The sequence below is a fragment of the Ochotona princeps genome, chromosome 15 (genome assembly GCF_030435755.1).
Source record: "Ochotona princeps isolate mOchPri1 chromosome 15, mOchPri1.hap1, whole genome shotgun sequence".
NCBI classification, from domain to species: Eukaryota; Metazoa; Chordata; class Mammalia; order Lagomorpha; family Ochotonidae; genus Ochotona; species Ochotona princeps.
In genome coordinates, this window is record NC_080846.1 from 5,427,137 (window position 1) to 5,442,365 (window position 15,229).

At 50.9% G+C, this 15,229-nt stretch overlaps 1 protein-coding gene across 2 annotated transcripts in view; it reads right to left on the minus strand.

Moving 5' to 3' along the window:
• The window catches only part of GRAP2 (GRB2 related adaptor protein 2), a 66,029-nt gene that overhangs the window by 16,741 nt on the left and 34,059 nt on the right, over positions 1-15,229 (minus strand). For both annotated transcript variants that reach the window (XM_004589486.2, XM_058673099.1), the window contains exon 2: positions 1,640-1,746. In XM_004589486.2, the coding sequence (XP_004589543.2) occupies positions 1,640-1,717 (78 nt within the window). In that variant the 5' untranslated portion in view covers positions 1,718-1,746. The remainder of the gene's footprint in view (positions 1-1,639; positions 1,747-15,229) is intronic.

Genomic DNA, 15,229 nt, shown 5'->3' on the forward strand with positions numbered 1-15,229 from the left:
ATCTTTCAAGGAGGACAGGTGGCCCTGCAGCAAGAAGGCAGCAGGCTGTCACATGGCGCAGGCAACTGATGGGGTCATATTAGCGCTTGGGCAAAGTGGCAGATTCCAGGGTGTGGTGAAATGAATGGGGAGAGGAAGTGGCAGGAGCCCAGGGAAGGGAATCTTTCCTAATACTATCAGTACAACAGGGGACAGAGATGAGGAGTGGGGTTAGGAAACAGCCAGCCCCCTTTCACTCTCTTGGGAAACAGGGAAAACCTCCGTTGGAGACAAAGTTCTGTTGCAAATGGGAGATGAGGCTGGGAACTAGACAGGCTCCTCTTGGGTCCCAAGGCCTCAGAGGGGAGAGAGGAATATCTCACCCCATGGTAAGCCCCTCTGTGACCTAAGCAAGGTCACTTGCTTGGACCAGAGCTCTGCCAGGATCCTTAGCTGTACCAGCTGCTGCCAGCCACACTTCTAGATCTCACCTGTCAGGTGCTGCGAGAAGGCAGCCTATGGATGGTGTCCAATGTCCAAATCCCAGAAGAAGCCAGTCTGCCCAGCTGGCCCTCCACAGATGATTTCCAACCTGCCTGTTCTCACAGTGACAAGGTCTTTGAGTAGCAGGTGTCTCTCTCAGAGGTGTGACAATGTTAGCCTTCATGCCACTAGGTGTCTGAGAAGGCCCAGCTGGGCTGCTGAGGACAGTGGGTCTGCATGGAGGCCAGGCCAAGGCCCTGGCACCACATCTTCCCAAGGAATGTGTGTGTGTGTGTGGCCTGAAAGGTGGACCTGGTCCCAGGCCACTTCAGCGCAGTAAGTGGCCATTATGGCTCAAGTGTGGCTGGAGACAAGCTCTCAGAAGCCCTGAGTGTAGCCAAGTACACCTGACCTCTGTGGGGCTCACAGTCCTCTTGGCCCCCCCATCTCCCTACCTTGCCAGTTCTCCCATAGCCCAGCCATGTGGGACACTGGAAAATTCATGGGTTTAAAAGACCAGTTTACTTTGGCACAAAAACTTTTTTTTTTTTAAAGATTTATTTTATTTTCATTACAAAGTCAGATATACTGAGAGGAGGAGAGAGAGGAAGTGGAGCTGCCAGGATTAGAACCAGCGGCCATATGGGATCAAGGCGAGGACCTTAGCCACCAGGCCACGCTGCCGAGCCCTGGCACAAAAGCTTTTAAAATTCACCTGCCGCTTTTTCATCACACAAACTCATTCCCCAGGGACTAGCTGAGCCGCTCTCCTTGGGCTGAGCCTGTGCTCAGCTTGTCTTTGTTCCCCCTTCTCCCCCTAAGCTATAGGCGCCAGATGCTCCTGGCAGGGTCACATGACTGCACATCCCACTGCCTCCCACAAAAGGTGAAACCCAGTCCCCCCCCCCCCCCCCGTCATTCCACGATTCAGCCAAGAGCACCTGCAACTGCCCTGGGATGGGCCTGTATGCTTCTCCCTGACCCCCGGAACCCCAGGTCACAACCTGGACAGTAGCTTTTGCACTGGCTGGCATGTACACACACAACTCAAATTGGAGGTAAGCTTATCCCTCCAGAGGGAACTGCGGCCCTTCAGAGACCAAGCAGGGATGGCCACCCTGTCTTGGCAGGAGAACCAACACTGCCTGCTGCCCGCCTACAGCCACACAGCACCCACCTTGAGGATGTCTCCAGTGTGAAAACTCAGTTCATCCTCCCCTGAGGCGGTGAAATCGAACTTGGCGATAGCTTCCATGTTGCGACCACGATGATGACGGTGTGAGGCTGCAAGAGAAATCGCGAGGTCATTGTTGTCATTCTGCTAAGGGGGGAGGGTCCCTGAGCAGATGGCATTGCCTGGCAGCCTCGGCGGCTGGCAGGATCCACCAAGCCCTGGGGGCTACTGGGCAGGACTACGTGCAGCAAGGGAGAGCTGGTGCCGGCCAACAGGCCGAGCAGCTGGAGCCGAGGGCTGAGGTGCCTCCGTAGCCCCAGGTGTGGGGAGCAGGCCTGTCATGGCCTGGCCCTCTCCTCTCAGCTCCCTGTGTCTGTCCGGGCTTGTCACCGTGTCTGGGGCATCTCTGTTTCCTTCTGATAAGGACGAGAGGCGGGCTGTCATCTGCAACTGGGGCCCTCCCGGGGCTGGATGCCTGTTCTGTGAGCATCCCATCCCCAGGCAGCAGCTATATTTAACCAGGCGGTGTTAATGACACAGATGCCATTTGCTCTTTTACATCTGAATCAGTTAAGGGGGCAGCTGCTGATCAGGGAGCAGCATGCCGGCCTCCTGCCAGGCGTGAGTGTAGACAGCATTTTGGTCCTGGAGGAGGAAACCCCTGGTGGCTGGGCGGCATTCTCTTCTTACGACGTAAATCAAGTGCATCTTGGAAATTGTCTTTTCAAGGTCTTCCTGAATTGAGTTAAAATATTAGCCTCTCCAAAAATGGGCACTAGGTAGGGCAAAGACAAGTCCCCTACCCAGGACAAGAAGTTGAAATGCTACGCTTTTCTTGGGAGACAAAGAGCAAGTCATAGAAACAATGGCAAGCAGCTGGTCTCAGTTTCCTCATCTGTGAAACAGAATCCATAACAGTTTATGAATCAGGTTGGGACATGAAATTATAAAGCAGAGGTCAAGTTCCCAGTGCTCATAGGAAATGCATGTCATGAAAATACCTGGCATGGATTTCAACTCTTTGTACCAAACAGACTCACCTCTGAATTCCATTAGTTTTTTTTTTTTTAAGGCATTTAGCTTATTTTTCAAAAAATTATTTTGCTAGAAGGTTTGAGCACTGTAATTTTGCATGATTATAATCTTTAAATAAATTCTTTGGCTTTAGATTTTTGAAGTACTCTTCCATTAAATAAAGGGAAAAAAAGGCATCCCACCCAGAAGTACATTCGTTCTCTTGTTTCCCAGCAACCCCCTCTGAAAATTTTCTCCTTGAAATACACTACTTTGGGGGCCCATGCTGCGGCATTGCATGTTTAGCAGCTGACTGCAAGGCCACATCCCATGTAATAAATAGGTACTGGTTTAGGACTCAGCTATTCTACTTCTTATCCAGCTCCCTGTTAATACACCTGGGAAAGCAACGGAGACTTCTGCATTCACTTGAGAGACCAGAATGAAGCTTCAGAGAGGTCCAGCTCCAGCCACTGCAGTCAATAAATGTGCAGCTCCCTCTCCCAGTCCGTCAAATCCTTTGCTTCGACGCTAAGGCAGCTTACTGTCAGGGCACTGTCTAGAAACTTAGCCTTTGGTGCATTCATCTGTTTCAAAATTTCCCTAAGTCTCAAGTTTCTTTGCTTTGTTAATCAGGAACCCTCAGACCTGACGCCTGTGGACCAGCGGCTGGGGCCGCGGCATACGCAAGCAGTAGGAATGTCTGCCAACATAGGCAAGATTTGGGCAAAAAAGGATGCAGCTGCAGGTGGCAGGGCACAACACAGGGAGATCAGAGGCTGGCAGGTGACTGCAAGTGGGCGATAGCGAGGGGCTCGTGTCTCAGATTTTCCACATCTGCTTGGTCTTTCAAGTGTAATTTGCTGAGATGAATATTATCAATCCAGAGCCAAAAACAGCTCAGGAGCCCAAGTAAAAGGTGATGGTGTACTTTCTCGCCAGTGGGAACGCCTTCCCAAAGGACGACGTAAATGCTCATACAAAGGGGTCTTCAGAAACCTTGTGAAAAATACACATGATTTTTAAAAAGGTGCGTGAATTTAGCTATTTTTTCTTATTTAGAAATAAACATCTCCTAATGTGATTTTCCATGAATTTTTTGAAGTTCCTGTGCACATTGTTTGGGGATGTTCCCTGGGCTGCTGCCTGCTCCATTCATTAACACTGGACATCTTTGCCGATTTGATTCAGCCCATTAATGCTAACGTAAGGCCTTGCTCCTGGTCCGCAGGCAGACAGGGGCTTCTCTGGATCACCTTTTTGAAGTCATGGATGGGAACTGGTCATTTCAAGAGATTAAGTGTCAGGTGAATGGCTCTGAAAACCACGATCCCATTTCTATGCAAATTGAGCTTAATAAGCAGAAGGGGGTGAAAGAGAGGCCAATGTTAACTGTTAGAAAGTCGTGTTCCCAGAGCCTATGAAACTGTCACATAATGCAAAATAATTAATAAAAAAAAGAAAGTCGTGTAAATTAGAGATGAAAAAAAAAAAAAGAAAGAAAGAAAGATAAGACACCATGCAAGGCACATGTGTGACCTTGTGCTTGGGAACCTCCTGCAGACAACTCCGCTAACAGCTTCGTGCTGGACACGGGGGTCCAGCCTGGCTGTCAGTTCCCCCGGGAGGAATCCAACTGCTTCTTGAACAGTGGTGGTTTTCTCTGCCTTCCCCCCAGGAGGCAGGCAGTGAGTGGGAAAGTCAAAAACAGGCACATCACAGAGCTCTTTGGCTTATAATATTAATCCTGGCTCAAAAAAAAAAAAAAAAAAAACCTCAATTAAACAGGCCCATACTTAGAGAGAGGGAGAGAGAGAGAGAGAGAGGCTTCTCTTTCTATTCATGAGATGCAGTGTGGTGGGCTGCAGTTCTCTAAGAGGGGTGGATAGGCAGACGCTGCTTCCATCCAATCACAGGCCCCCGAATCACCCCTAATGACAGAGAAGGCAAATGCCGCCCCCAGGGGTCACCTTCTGTTGGATCATAAAAATGCATGGGGATTTATATCGCATTCTTCTATATCCATGTGCGTTTACTTTGCACAAAAAAAGAAGAGCAAACTAATGCAGTGTATTCAGCAGGTATCGACCTGTGTTATCATCTGTACCTGCCACTACAGGTTGCATCTGGGGAATCAAAAATATATGCTGCAGGCAAAGACTGGGTAGCAACAACAGAGAGAGAGAGAGAGAGAGAGAGAGAGAGAGAGAGAGAGAGAGAGAGAATGTAGAGAATGCAGTAACCTGAATTCAAGGGTGTGAGGAGCCTTCTGGCTGCTGTTTGTAATTTCCATGCCTCTGATCCCTGGGGAGGATGAAGACAGAGCCCCCTGCACAGCAAACCTCACAGATGGATTAAATGCGCTTTGCTTGCCAGAGACGGCTTGATAAATCGCTGAAATGTACCTGCTACACAGTGGGGAAGTTGCAGCCGCTTGGTGGGGGTGATGGAGGTGGTGGTGGCAGAGAGTAGGGCCAAGCCACCTCCAGCAGCACCCCCTCAAGTCCCCTGCTGATGCCATTTGCCGAGCCCTAATGCCAACTCACTTCTCATCAGCCCTGTGTGTCCTTCTCTCGTCCCCCCTCCAGAGTGTATGCGGCTGCCCCTTAGCAGCCAGGCGACCCAGAGCCATAGCCTGGCTGCTTTGCCCCTGCATTTCCACGGAAGCTGCTGCTGCTGCTGCTGCCACCAACACCTCGAAAACCTTCTACAACACGGTTGCCTCCGCGGAAGAAAGCTGAAGCCATGGACAGTGCTGGAAAAATAGCCTTGTCGCAACCACCAGACACAGAAGGCAGAAATGCAGCATTACCCCGAAATGCAACCCGGCAAGAAACTTCTCGAACGATTTCAGCTCCTCCTTAGGTTGGCTATGAATAGCCAAGGTTTCCATTTTATGTATCTCTTAAAAGAGCAATTGCATAACACCACAAAGCTAGGCAAAGCCTGACGCGCAGGACTCAGCCTAGTCCTGAATTGAATCAGCGATCCCACGTCCTATTTGCTGGCGACAGCTCCCCTGTGAATACTTCCCCCAGTTTGTATTGTAATTCGGGTAACATAATGTCTTGAAATTAAGAGAGAGCGAGAGGGGTGTGTGTGGGAGAGAGAGAGAGAGAGAGAGAGAGAGAGAGAGAGAGAGAGAGAGAAGCATCGCTTTCTTCCTAAGTATTGTTGCCTACTTCTTGGGACATTTGCAATAAATGTAATTTTTATGAGTTTGTCTCCTGCATGCGATGCAGCAAAGTGAAGAGGGTGCATGGTAGGGCTTGGGCTGCAGTCACCAGGAGGAACTCAGTGAAATTCTAAGCTCTCTCCCACATCACTTCACGTAGAGGCTCCGAGTTTGCCGCCCCTCTGTTGTTGCTAAGGCAGAGCCTGTGCCTCTTAGAGACAGCACTAAACCAGGGTGCATTTTCTCCTCAACGGAGCCACAAGGTCAGCTCAGTGACTTCTCCGAAGGAAAAGACCTTGCTTTGCGGGAGAAGATGATTACAGCTCAGCCCCACTGTACACAATAGGTAGGTTCCCGAGCAGGGGCGATGAATAGTGTTTGTAAATGGAATCATTTCAGCGTGTTTTATGGAGGCTCACTCTGTAAAGGAACCCTGTGGCGAATCCTTTACAGAACAAGAAGGGGAAATTTGTTATGCAAATAACTACCTTTTAATTTCTCTCTTGAAAAGTCTGGGTTTTCAGGCAATTGTGTATTGAAACAGACTGCACCTGTATAGGTTCTCCCAGCTCTGCGCACTGGGGGCTGCATCAATATGAATTTCCCCTCCTCTTGATTCTCAAAGCACTTAAAACGAAAAAAAGACTGTTACTCATCTAGAACTTTCTGCCTTGGAGAACAGATCGGGGGTCCGCAATTCTTTTCTGTAAAGGGTCGGAGAGTGTTTGTTTTTGGTTTTGCCAACAGCATAGCCTCAGTCACAACTACTTTGCTGTTGCAGTGGACAAGGTAGCTTTAGGATATGGGAAACCAGTGTGCATGGCCGTATTTCAGTAAAAATGTTTGAATTCAGGGGTAGGTGTGGTTAGGTCTAACAGCTAAGATGCTGGTTAGGACACCTGTGTTCTGTATAAACGTGTCTGGGTTTCACACTGGGTTCCGATTCCTCATTCCAGCTTTGTGCTAAAATAGACGTTGGCAGACAGCCAGCAGAGACAATTCAGGTAATTGAGTTTCTACCACCCACATAAGAGATCCAGATTGAGTTCTTGGCCCTGGCCCTGGCCCAGCCTTGCCCATTGCAGGTATCTGGGGATGTGAAACAGTAGATGGTGACTTCTCTGTCTCTCAAATTAAAAAAAAAAGGTTTTTTAATTTGATTTTTAAAGGTTTATTCATTTAAAAGGACAAAAAGACAGGAAGACGAGGTGGGAGAGAATCTTGTATCTGGCCAGGCTAAAGCCAGGAGATAGGAGCTTCTTCTGGATTTCCCATGCTGGTGGCAGAGGCCCAAGCACTTATACCTTATACACTACTGTTTTCCCAGCCACATTAGTAGGGAGTTGAATTAGAAGTGGAGCAGCTGGGACATGAACTGGTGCCCATATGAGATGTCAGTGTTATAGGCAGTGGTTTAACACACTATACCACAATGCCACCCCAAAGTATTATTATTTGAAAAATAAAAATTCAGCCGTTTTAACATGTAGGAACCATGCTATCTCAAGGCCAAACGTGGGATGGGGTAGATTGGGCCCCTTGGCGGCTTTTGCTGTAAGGGCTCATGTCCATTTCCTGTCTCTCACTGTCTGTTTGGCGGGGTTGTCGCTTGGTGGATCCAGTGCAGGTTTAGTACTGGGTGGAGTTGGAATCTAGACTGTGCCACTTGCTTCCTGAATGCCCTGTGTTCTCATCCATAGGATGGGAGTTGCCACACTCACTGTGTGACCTTGCTACGTGCTGACACGTAGATCCCAGCATGTGGTGGGTATCCAGGGAATGGTAGTTGTTGCTATTTATTCTGAGAGTCCCTCCACTACGTGGATAGTACATTTAGTAACTATTGAGGAAATGAACTCACAACAAAGCAGCTGTCCTCAGAGTGGGAGCTGTGACTGCTTTCCCCAGGGAAGGCTCTGCCTACTGACAGAGGGAGCCTTTCCCCTGTCACGGAATCACTCCATTTTCCACTCAGAGCAGCACTGGCTTTCCGGCTCGCGCAGCCTGGGAGATTCTGAAGACATCTGATTTATTTAATCCAATAGAGGGCAATGGTGCACCCTGAATCACCCACTCCATCTTGTGACTTTTCTTTGCATTCCTGCAATCTCTCTCTAGACAGCCTGGTGCTATCTGCATCGTCTCCCGTGAGTTTGAAGGCACGCACATGTCAACGTTTGGGCATCTGACACCTGAGAAATGTGGAGTGACTTGGATGGAGAAGGAGGGGGCCATCCTCTTTGCAATGGCTCATGCTTAAAGCCCTTCCTTTCAATTTTTAAGAAAGTTTTAATTTATTTGAAAGGCAAGAGACAGAGATACAGGGAAAGACAACCAGAGAGAGAGAATGTGTAAGAGTGAGCTCTCCTTGGCTTGCTCATTCCTCAGTTGCCTGCAGCCACCAGAGCTGGGCTAGGCCAAAGCTAAGAGCCCCAAACTCCATCCTGGTCTCTCACACAAGTGTCAAGGGCCCAAGCACTTGGGCCAATAGTGGCTGCCGTGCCAGGCACATTAGCAGGAAGCTGGGTCAGAAATTGAGAGGTACTGGGATTCACACTGGTATTCCAACAGGGGATGTTGGTGTCCCAAACAGTGGCTTAAACTGCCATGCCACAGCACCTTCCTTTCCTTCCTTTAAAAATGTTCAAGGAGCAGGGGGGAGCGGGGACTCCCATCCAGGTCTCCTATGTGGGTGGTGGGGGGAACCTAATTATGTGGGGTGATCACAGCTGCTTTGCAGGTCTGTGTTGGCAGGAAGCTGGAGACACGAGGTAGAACTGGATATGGAACCTGGGTCCTCCCAGGTAGTCTGTGGGCATCCCAGCTAGAGTCTAAGCTGCTTGGCTGACCTCCACCTGTCAGCTTTCGTCTTGATGTCCTGGTAAGAGGGGGCCCTGCACACCTCCTGGGGCGGCCCTCCCTCTTGCTGTTGTTTCTAGGCCAATGAGCCCGTGTTGAAACCCCATTCTGTGTGGTTTTCTTCTATCTGAGCCTTGCAGCTGTGTCTGCGGCCGTACTGCCGGGGGGTGATCACCTCTTCCTGGGCGCTGGGCATGGGAACAGGAAACCGAGGCAGGTTAAGTACAGGTGGCCTTCCTAAGAACCTGCGAGCACAGGCTGGTCTGCTGTCTTGCCTCGGTCCCCTGCTTCAACACTGTTAAGGTGGATGGGGGGAAGAGAGGAGAGGGGACCTTCCTCCACTGGGCTCTCAAACAACCAAGTTTTTTGCTTTTTTCCAAGACAGCAGGAAGTCCATCTACAGCCTATCTACAGGGCTGAGATGGGAATGCCAACATTTTCCAAGGCTTACATATGTCTTCATGGGGCCTGTTCTTTGGAACAGACTCCCATTCATTTTTTGGATGAAATAAAAGCAGACCTCGATGGCGGTGGTGTTGGGGGTGGTGGGAGCTGTTGTTATGGTGTTGCAAGTTAAGCTACCGGCAACACCAGCATTCTGTATCCCAAATCCCAGCTGCTCTGCTTCTGATCCAGCTCCCTGTTAATGTGCCTGGGAAAGCAGCAGAGGATGGCCCAAGCTCCCAGGCCACTGCTCTCTACAGAGGGAGACTCAGATGGAGTTTCAGGTTCCAGGCTCAGCCCTGGTTATTGCAAGCCATTTGGAGAGTGAACCAGCAGATGGGAGAATTCTCTGTCTCCTCCTTACTCTCTGACATTCTGCCTTTCAAAAACATAAATGAATCTTGGGGGAAAAAACACACTCATCCTTTTCTAGTAAGATCCACCTGCCTTTTCTTTAGGGTTAGATGCAGAGGGTCAAAAGAGTGAGTTGGAATTGTGGCAGCTACTGCCGTTGCTCATGGGGTTACCTGGGACCCGGGTTTCCCCAGTGGACGTGTGCAAGGAGCTGTGTATTTGGGACTGGAATTGAGGGGTGTCACAGCTCCCAGTTCCTGTATTCATCTGGACTTCTCAAGTCAGAGATAAGGGTTACCTAGGGTTCAGGGTCGACCTTGTCAAGACGACAGGTGAGAGAAACACCTTGGGTGGTTCTGCAACCAAAGTCAGTTAAGACAGGCAAATTGTGTCCTGCCTGGTTGGCTGCTTGGGTGACTGGCCAGCTGTGAATTCAGCCCCATAACGGGCCTCTGCTGAAGTGACTGGCGCCTTCAGGGCATCCTTTTCTGTCTCCTGTTCCCAACTGACTCATTGCTGTCCCACTCCTTAGCCCCAGGAAAGCAGCAGTCCTCCAGCGTGACCCACAGGGAGGAACACATGGATGCAGAGGGGGCCTGCACCATGCGTGCCTGCAAGAACTCTGTCTCTGTTGATGCAGTCCCGGAGCCCGCAAGGGGGCAGGTTATGAATAGAGGCTGCCAGCGCTCGCCTGTCTCCCATCCATTCCCTGCCTGGGTGCAGGTGTGTTCCCCTGGATAACAAACTGTCCTCTCGTTGCCTCATTTCTGTATCAAGCCCCACGCCCCTCGGAGCTGTCTCAGCTGACAGGTCGCTGACAGGCAGCTAGCCCCTGAGTGGGCATCAGGGGAGAGACAGCATGCTGGCCTCCCAACCCAGAAGGACGTGGTCCCCATCAGCCTGCTGCCACCCACAGCAAGGCTCCCACCCTCTACTGTGGCTTTGCTGGCCCCTCTGCCAGCGTAACCTAGGATTCCCAACCTCACCAGGGGCCCTAAGCCTTGCCTGAGATCCTTGCCTGGTTTCCAGGTGGGCACTGTCTCCCCTGGGAAAAGGCAATGGTGGGGGTGGGAGAGGGTCTGGGCTTGGAAGCTCAATACAATTATAAGACTGTTGAGACTGCCAGACAAGCGCCCCCACCCACCCCGCCACCGCCACCAACAGGGAGCCCCTTGAAATCCCTTCTATCCTTATTAATCAAAACTGCTGTTTTGCAGGTCCCTGCCCAGCATTGTGGATTAGGTTGATTTCACTGGCTGAGGATGCTTTGCTCATGTTTCATGAATTTCTTTCCTCTTGTTTAAGTTTGGACACTGGGGTGGGGGTGGGGGAGGGAGAGGAAGTAGCAGGTGGGGCAGACAAGTCAGGAGCTTACCCTCCCACCGCTCCCCACTCTTGCCACCCTGGGGGCTGCATGAGATAGGGCGTCAGCTGTCTACTTTCCCTCTGCCCACCAATCTCTTGCGGTTCCCCTCCCTAGTCTGCTTTACATCACCTGTTTACGACTTCTCTCTGTTCAAGAAACATCTAATACGGTCTCATCTTTCCACAAACTTTTGATAAGAAAGGTATCTTTCTGTCTAAGTGAAATGGTTTTGTTTGAAGGGACTTGGCTGAATTCCACAGGCAAGAACTAGGGCCGTCAGATGGACCAGTCTGCTCACCAGCAGCTCTCTGTGCCAAGCACGTTTGCAGGTTGATTTTCTACCATGCTTCTGTGTTGTTTGTAAGGCGTGTCACTCCACCAAGCTGTCTTCCTTCCCAGCCTCTTCAGCACTTCCCTCCACCCCAACCCGGGCCCCCAGCTCCTCCCTTTCGGCTTTGGGAGTGCAACCTGTAAGTGAGCAGGGAGACAAGATGTCAGGGGCTGAGAGGGAGGCCAGGGGAGAAGGCGGCAGAGGACAGTTCACTGAGACCTGGGGCAGTGACTTTCAGCAGGAAGCGCCGGAGCCGCCACAGAGGAAACACCCTTGGCAAGCCTCGCCAGTGACACACAGAGCAGCTAAAAATAAGTTAGCAATTATTGATCTGACCTAACGGGTGCCCAGGGCCTGATGAATGGTCACTCTGAGCCATGGTGATTACGCTTGTTGTGGACAGGGCTGTTTATTTGAAAGGCAGGGTGACACACAGAGAGATCTTCCATCTTCTGGTTCCCTCCTCTGAGCCTGTAGCAGCTAAGAACTCCATCTGGCTCTCCTACACTGTGGGGACAAGGACCCAAGCTTTTGAGCCACCATCTGCTGCTTTCCCAGGTGCATTTGCAGGAAGCTGAATTGGAAGTTCTGCCACTGGGCATGTTGGTATCCCAAGCAGTGACCTAACCCACTGCCCCCACAACATCAATTATTATCATTCACGTTTTATACAGGGGGAATGGAGATGTTGCGTGGACATACACTTCTCCTGCTGGTTCCTTACTCCCACCTCTGTGGAAACCAGGGAACTAACACTCATGCTGCCACCAGTTCAGGCTGATCACCGACTGGCTGGGGGACCCCTGCACCTGCCCGGGCTGTGGGGGTACCATCCTTCAGCCAAGTCATTGACAGGAGCCATCCGCCCAGGCCCACGCAGTCCAAGCTGGTTGCTTCCTGGCCAAAGAGGCGAAGATGGTCACCCACTCAGCTGAACTCCTAGGCAGTTAACCTGTGCCTTCAGGTGGGGAAACAACTCGGTTATCTAGTCCAAAGCTGCCTATCCCCCTTCCCTTTCCTTCCTCATCCCCACTGCCCTGTGTACCCCGTCAGTGCTGTATCCTTCACTAACCATTCCCTGCTTCTTCCAGGAGGAAACACCGGGCCTCTACAGACAACACAGCACACGGAAGATGGGATGCTTATGGCTGGTTCCCCTGCACTGCCCTCCCTGAAGGGACACCCCGAGAGCACGCAGCCCATACCACACAGCACTATGGATTGTCTGCACAACTCCATGTGTCCCCAGGGCAAAACCTCCACACCGACCAAAGCCTTTCCCAACTCAGAAATCACCGCCTGACCAGCCCGGGCTGGAATGGAGCAGCGGGAAGGAGCCCTGGACGAAGGGTACACCAAAGAGACAGCCAGCCATCTTACTGCCTCTCAGGCTTTTTTCTTACATCCTATTTCCTCTTTACATGATTTCTCCTCCCGTGTATCACTGGGGTCTTGGGGTGCCTTAGCCTTCTCTCCCCCTGAACTCCCCATCTGCTCATTTCATGGTGGTTTTGACTGATGTGGTGAGGAACAGCTGGCTCGTCTGTCATTATATTTGAGAGCCTCCATTTTCTTGCTGTGCTGTCACCAGGCCTGTGACATTGTTCCCCAAAGGCCAAAAGATGCTCAGAGCTCCTGTCTCGCCTTTCACCTCCTGCCCTGGGCTACTATTTAATTCTCATCTGGGAAAAGCATCCAGCAGACAAGCGCATGGCCACAACTGTTTTAATCTCTTTGTCACATTTATTTATGTCCCCGAGTCTCCAGTGGTCACTGGAACGCTGGCTGAATGCTGGCTGTTTTTTTAGTTCAAAGCTTGTAAAGGTGAATGCTGACTCACATGACCCTTACCTGGCTTCATGCCTTTGCAGGTCGTGACATTTTTATCTAGCAAGTTACCCAGTGAAGATACTAAAATAGTGGACAATAAATGGGGTGCCAGCAGATTCCTTTTATTTTCAGATGTTAATAGTTTCTTTAATAGTTTTCGTTTCTTCACTGCCAGTTTTTGGTGAAATCCTAGAAGGCTGGCAGGTTGTCTCCTGATTTACTGAGACGGCCGTAAACGGATGTGGGGCCAGGCGTAGGATAGGAGAGAGTGAGCTGACAGTTCAGTGAACTGGCTCTATTGAACCAAAAGTTCTCTATTATTTTGTTTTGGTTCAAATTCTGCTCTAAGATACATTAAGAAACAAAGTTGGCCGGTATTGTGGCATGGTGGGTAAAGCCATTGCCGCAACACTGGCATTCTGCATGGGCACTGATTTGAATGCTGGGTGCTGTACTGGTCCAGCTTCTTACCACTCGGGGTCTGGGAAAAACAGCAGGAGATGGCCCAAGTGCTTGGGTCCCTGACACCCATGTGCGAGACCTAGAAGAAGCTCCTGGCTCCTGGCTAAGGCCTGGACCAGCTCTGGTCACCAGGGCCATTGGAGGAATAAACCAGTGGATGGAAGATCCCTTATTCCTTCTCTCTCTCTGAACTCTGACTTTCAAATAAATAAATATATCTTTAAAAAGAAAGGAAGGAACATCATTCAGTCTTAATTCCCATTTCTAAGTGTCTGCAGAGCCACTCCCCACTCTCTCCACACTACTCCCCTGCCAGGCTCCTTCTCAGCTGTTGTATGTTCTCTCCTAAATGCGTTCCCTAGACTTGAATCTGATATTCCATGCAATGGGCTGGACTGAGCTGACCAGCCAGGGCGACTGAGCCACCTTCCCTGCACTCTGAACTTCTGTGGGGCAGGGAGTCAGCAAGCACAGCTACACTTGCTTACTTCCCTGGGGGATGACGTGCTGGCCTGGCATTCCCACCCCCACCTATCGTGGATTTTGGGAGGAACCACAGAGCTTCAATGGCCTCCTGTCTGACTTCATCTTGCCGTTGTCCCCCGACTTGGGCTGGTTGTTCGGTCCGACATGGTGCCCTTGACATGGACTTGCCATGCCCTCCTTCAACCACTTCTCTCTACTTCATGCTTTCCTGCTCTTGAGCCCACACTAAACAGACATGGACTTCAGAGGCCAGCATGGGTCCAGGCCCTGCCTCCTTCCTTTTCTGGCCGGGTAGAACTCAGCTGCTTTCATCTAGTGGCTTCCTGTGGGGGGCGGGGGGCATGAGCCCATTCAGCCGCCAGCTTTGCCTATCAGCTAGAGGCAGACCCACAGGGCCACAGAACTGTCCTAGAGCTGTCCATTTCATCTGATTCTCCGGGGCTGTTGGGAAAGGTGTAACCCCGCTGACATCAAGCTGTGCCGGCCAGTCCACCCCCAAGCCTGTCACACAAATCCACTGGAAAGGAACAGAAACATGTCAGGATAAACTGTTTGGGATAATCCTGGGGCACTGCCAGGTGGAAGATGTCCATCTTCCCTAGCGTAGCCAACCTTAGTGTTTTCTGTTCCCCCTCTGTGTCCTTTCCCATGCCACTGGAGCCCTGGGAGTGGACGCTTCTGACACTCCCCTTCGGAGGCCATTTTCCCATTTGGAATCCGTCAGTCTCCTTTTTATGTGACTTCCTGTACACACTCAAGTCTCTCATGTTCACCTGTCAGTTTTATTTATTTGAAAGGCAGAAAGAGACATAGAGAAAAAAGAGAGACACAGAGAAACCTTGTGTTTGCTGGTTTATTCCCCAGATGCCTGTAACAGCTGGGGTTGGAACAGGTGGAAGCCTGGAGCTGGGGTCTCCGTGCTGGTGACCCATGTGGGTGCCAGAAGCTCCAGTGTGTGGGATATCATGTACTTGTTGCCTCCCATGGGTGCTCATTAGTAGGAAGCTGGAATTGGGAGAGGAGTGAGGCCTCGCATCTAGGCCCTCCTGTGGGATGCATGTGTCCCAAGCTGCAGGTAGGCTGCTGGGCCCAGTGCCCACCCCAAGCATCTCCTGTGGTCATTTCAGGCCTTCAGCGATCATCCCTCCCCACCACCCTGTGGCACAGTCTCTCACAAACAATTTCCAAACCTCCCCCATGGCGGTAGACATGCTCAAGTGAGTGCCTCCTCACGGCTCTCAAGTCCCAGCTGCATCCCAGCTCTGTTCTTGT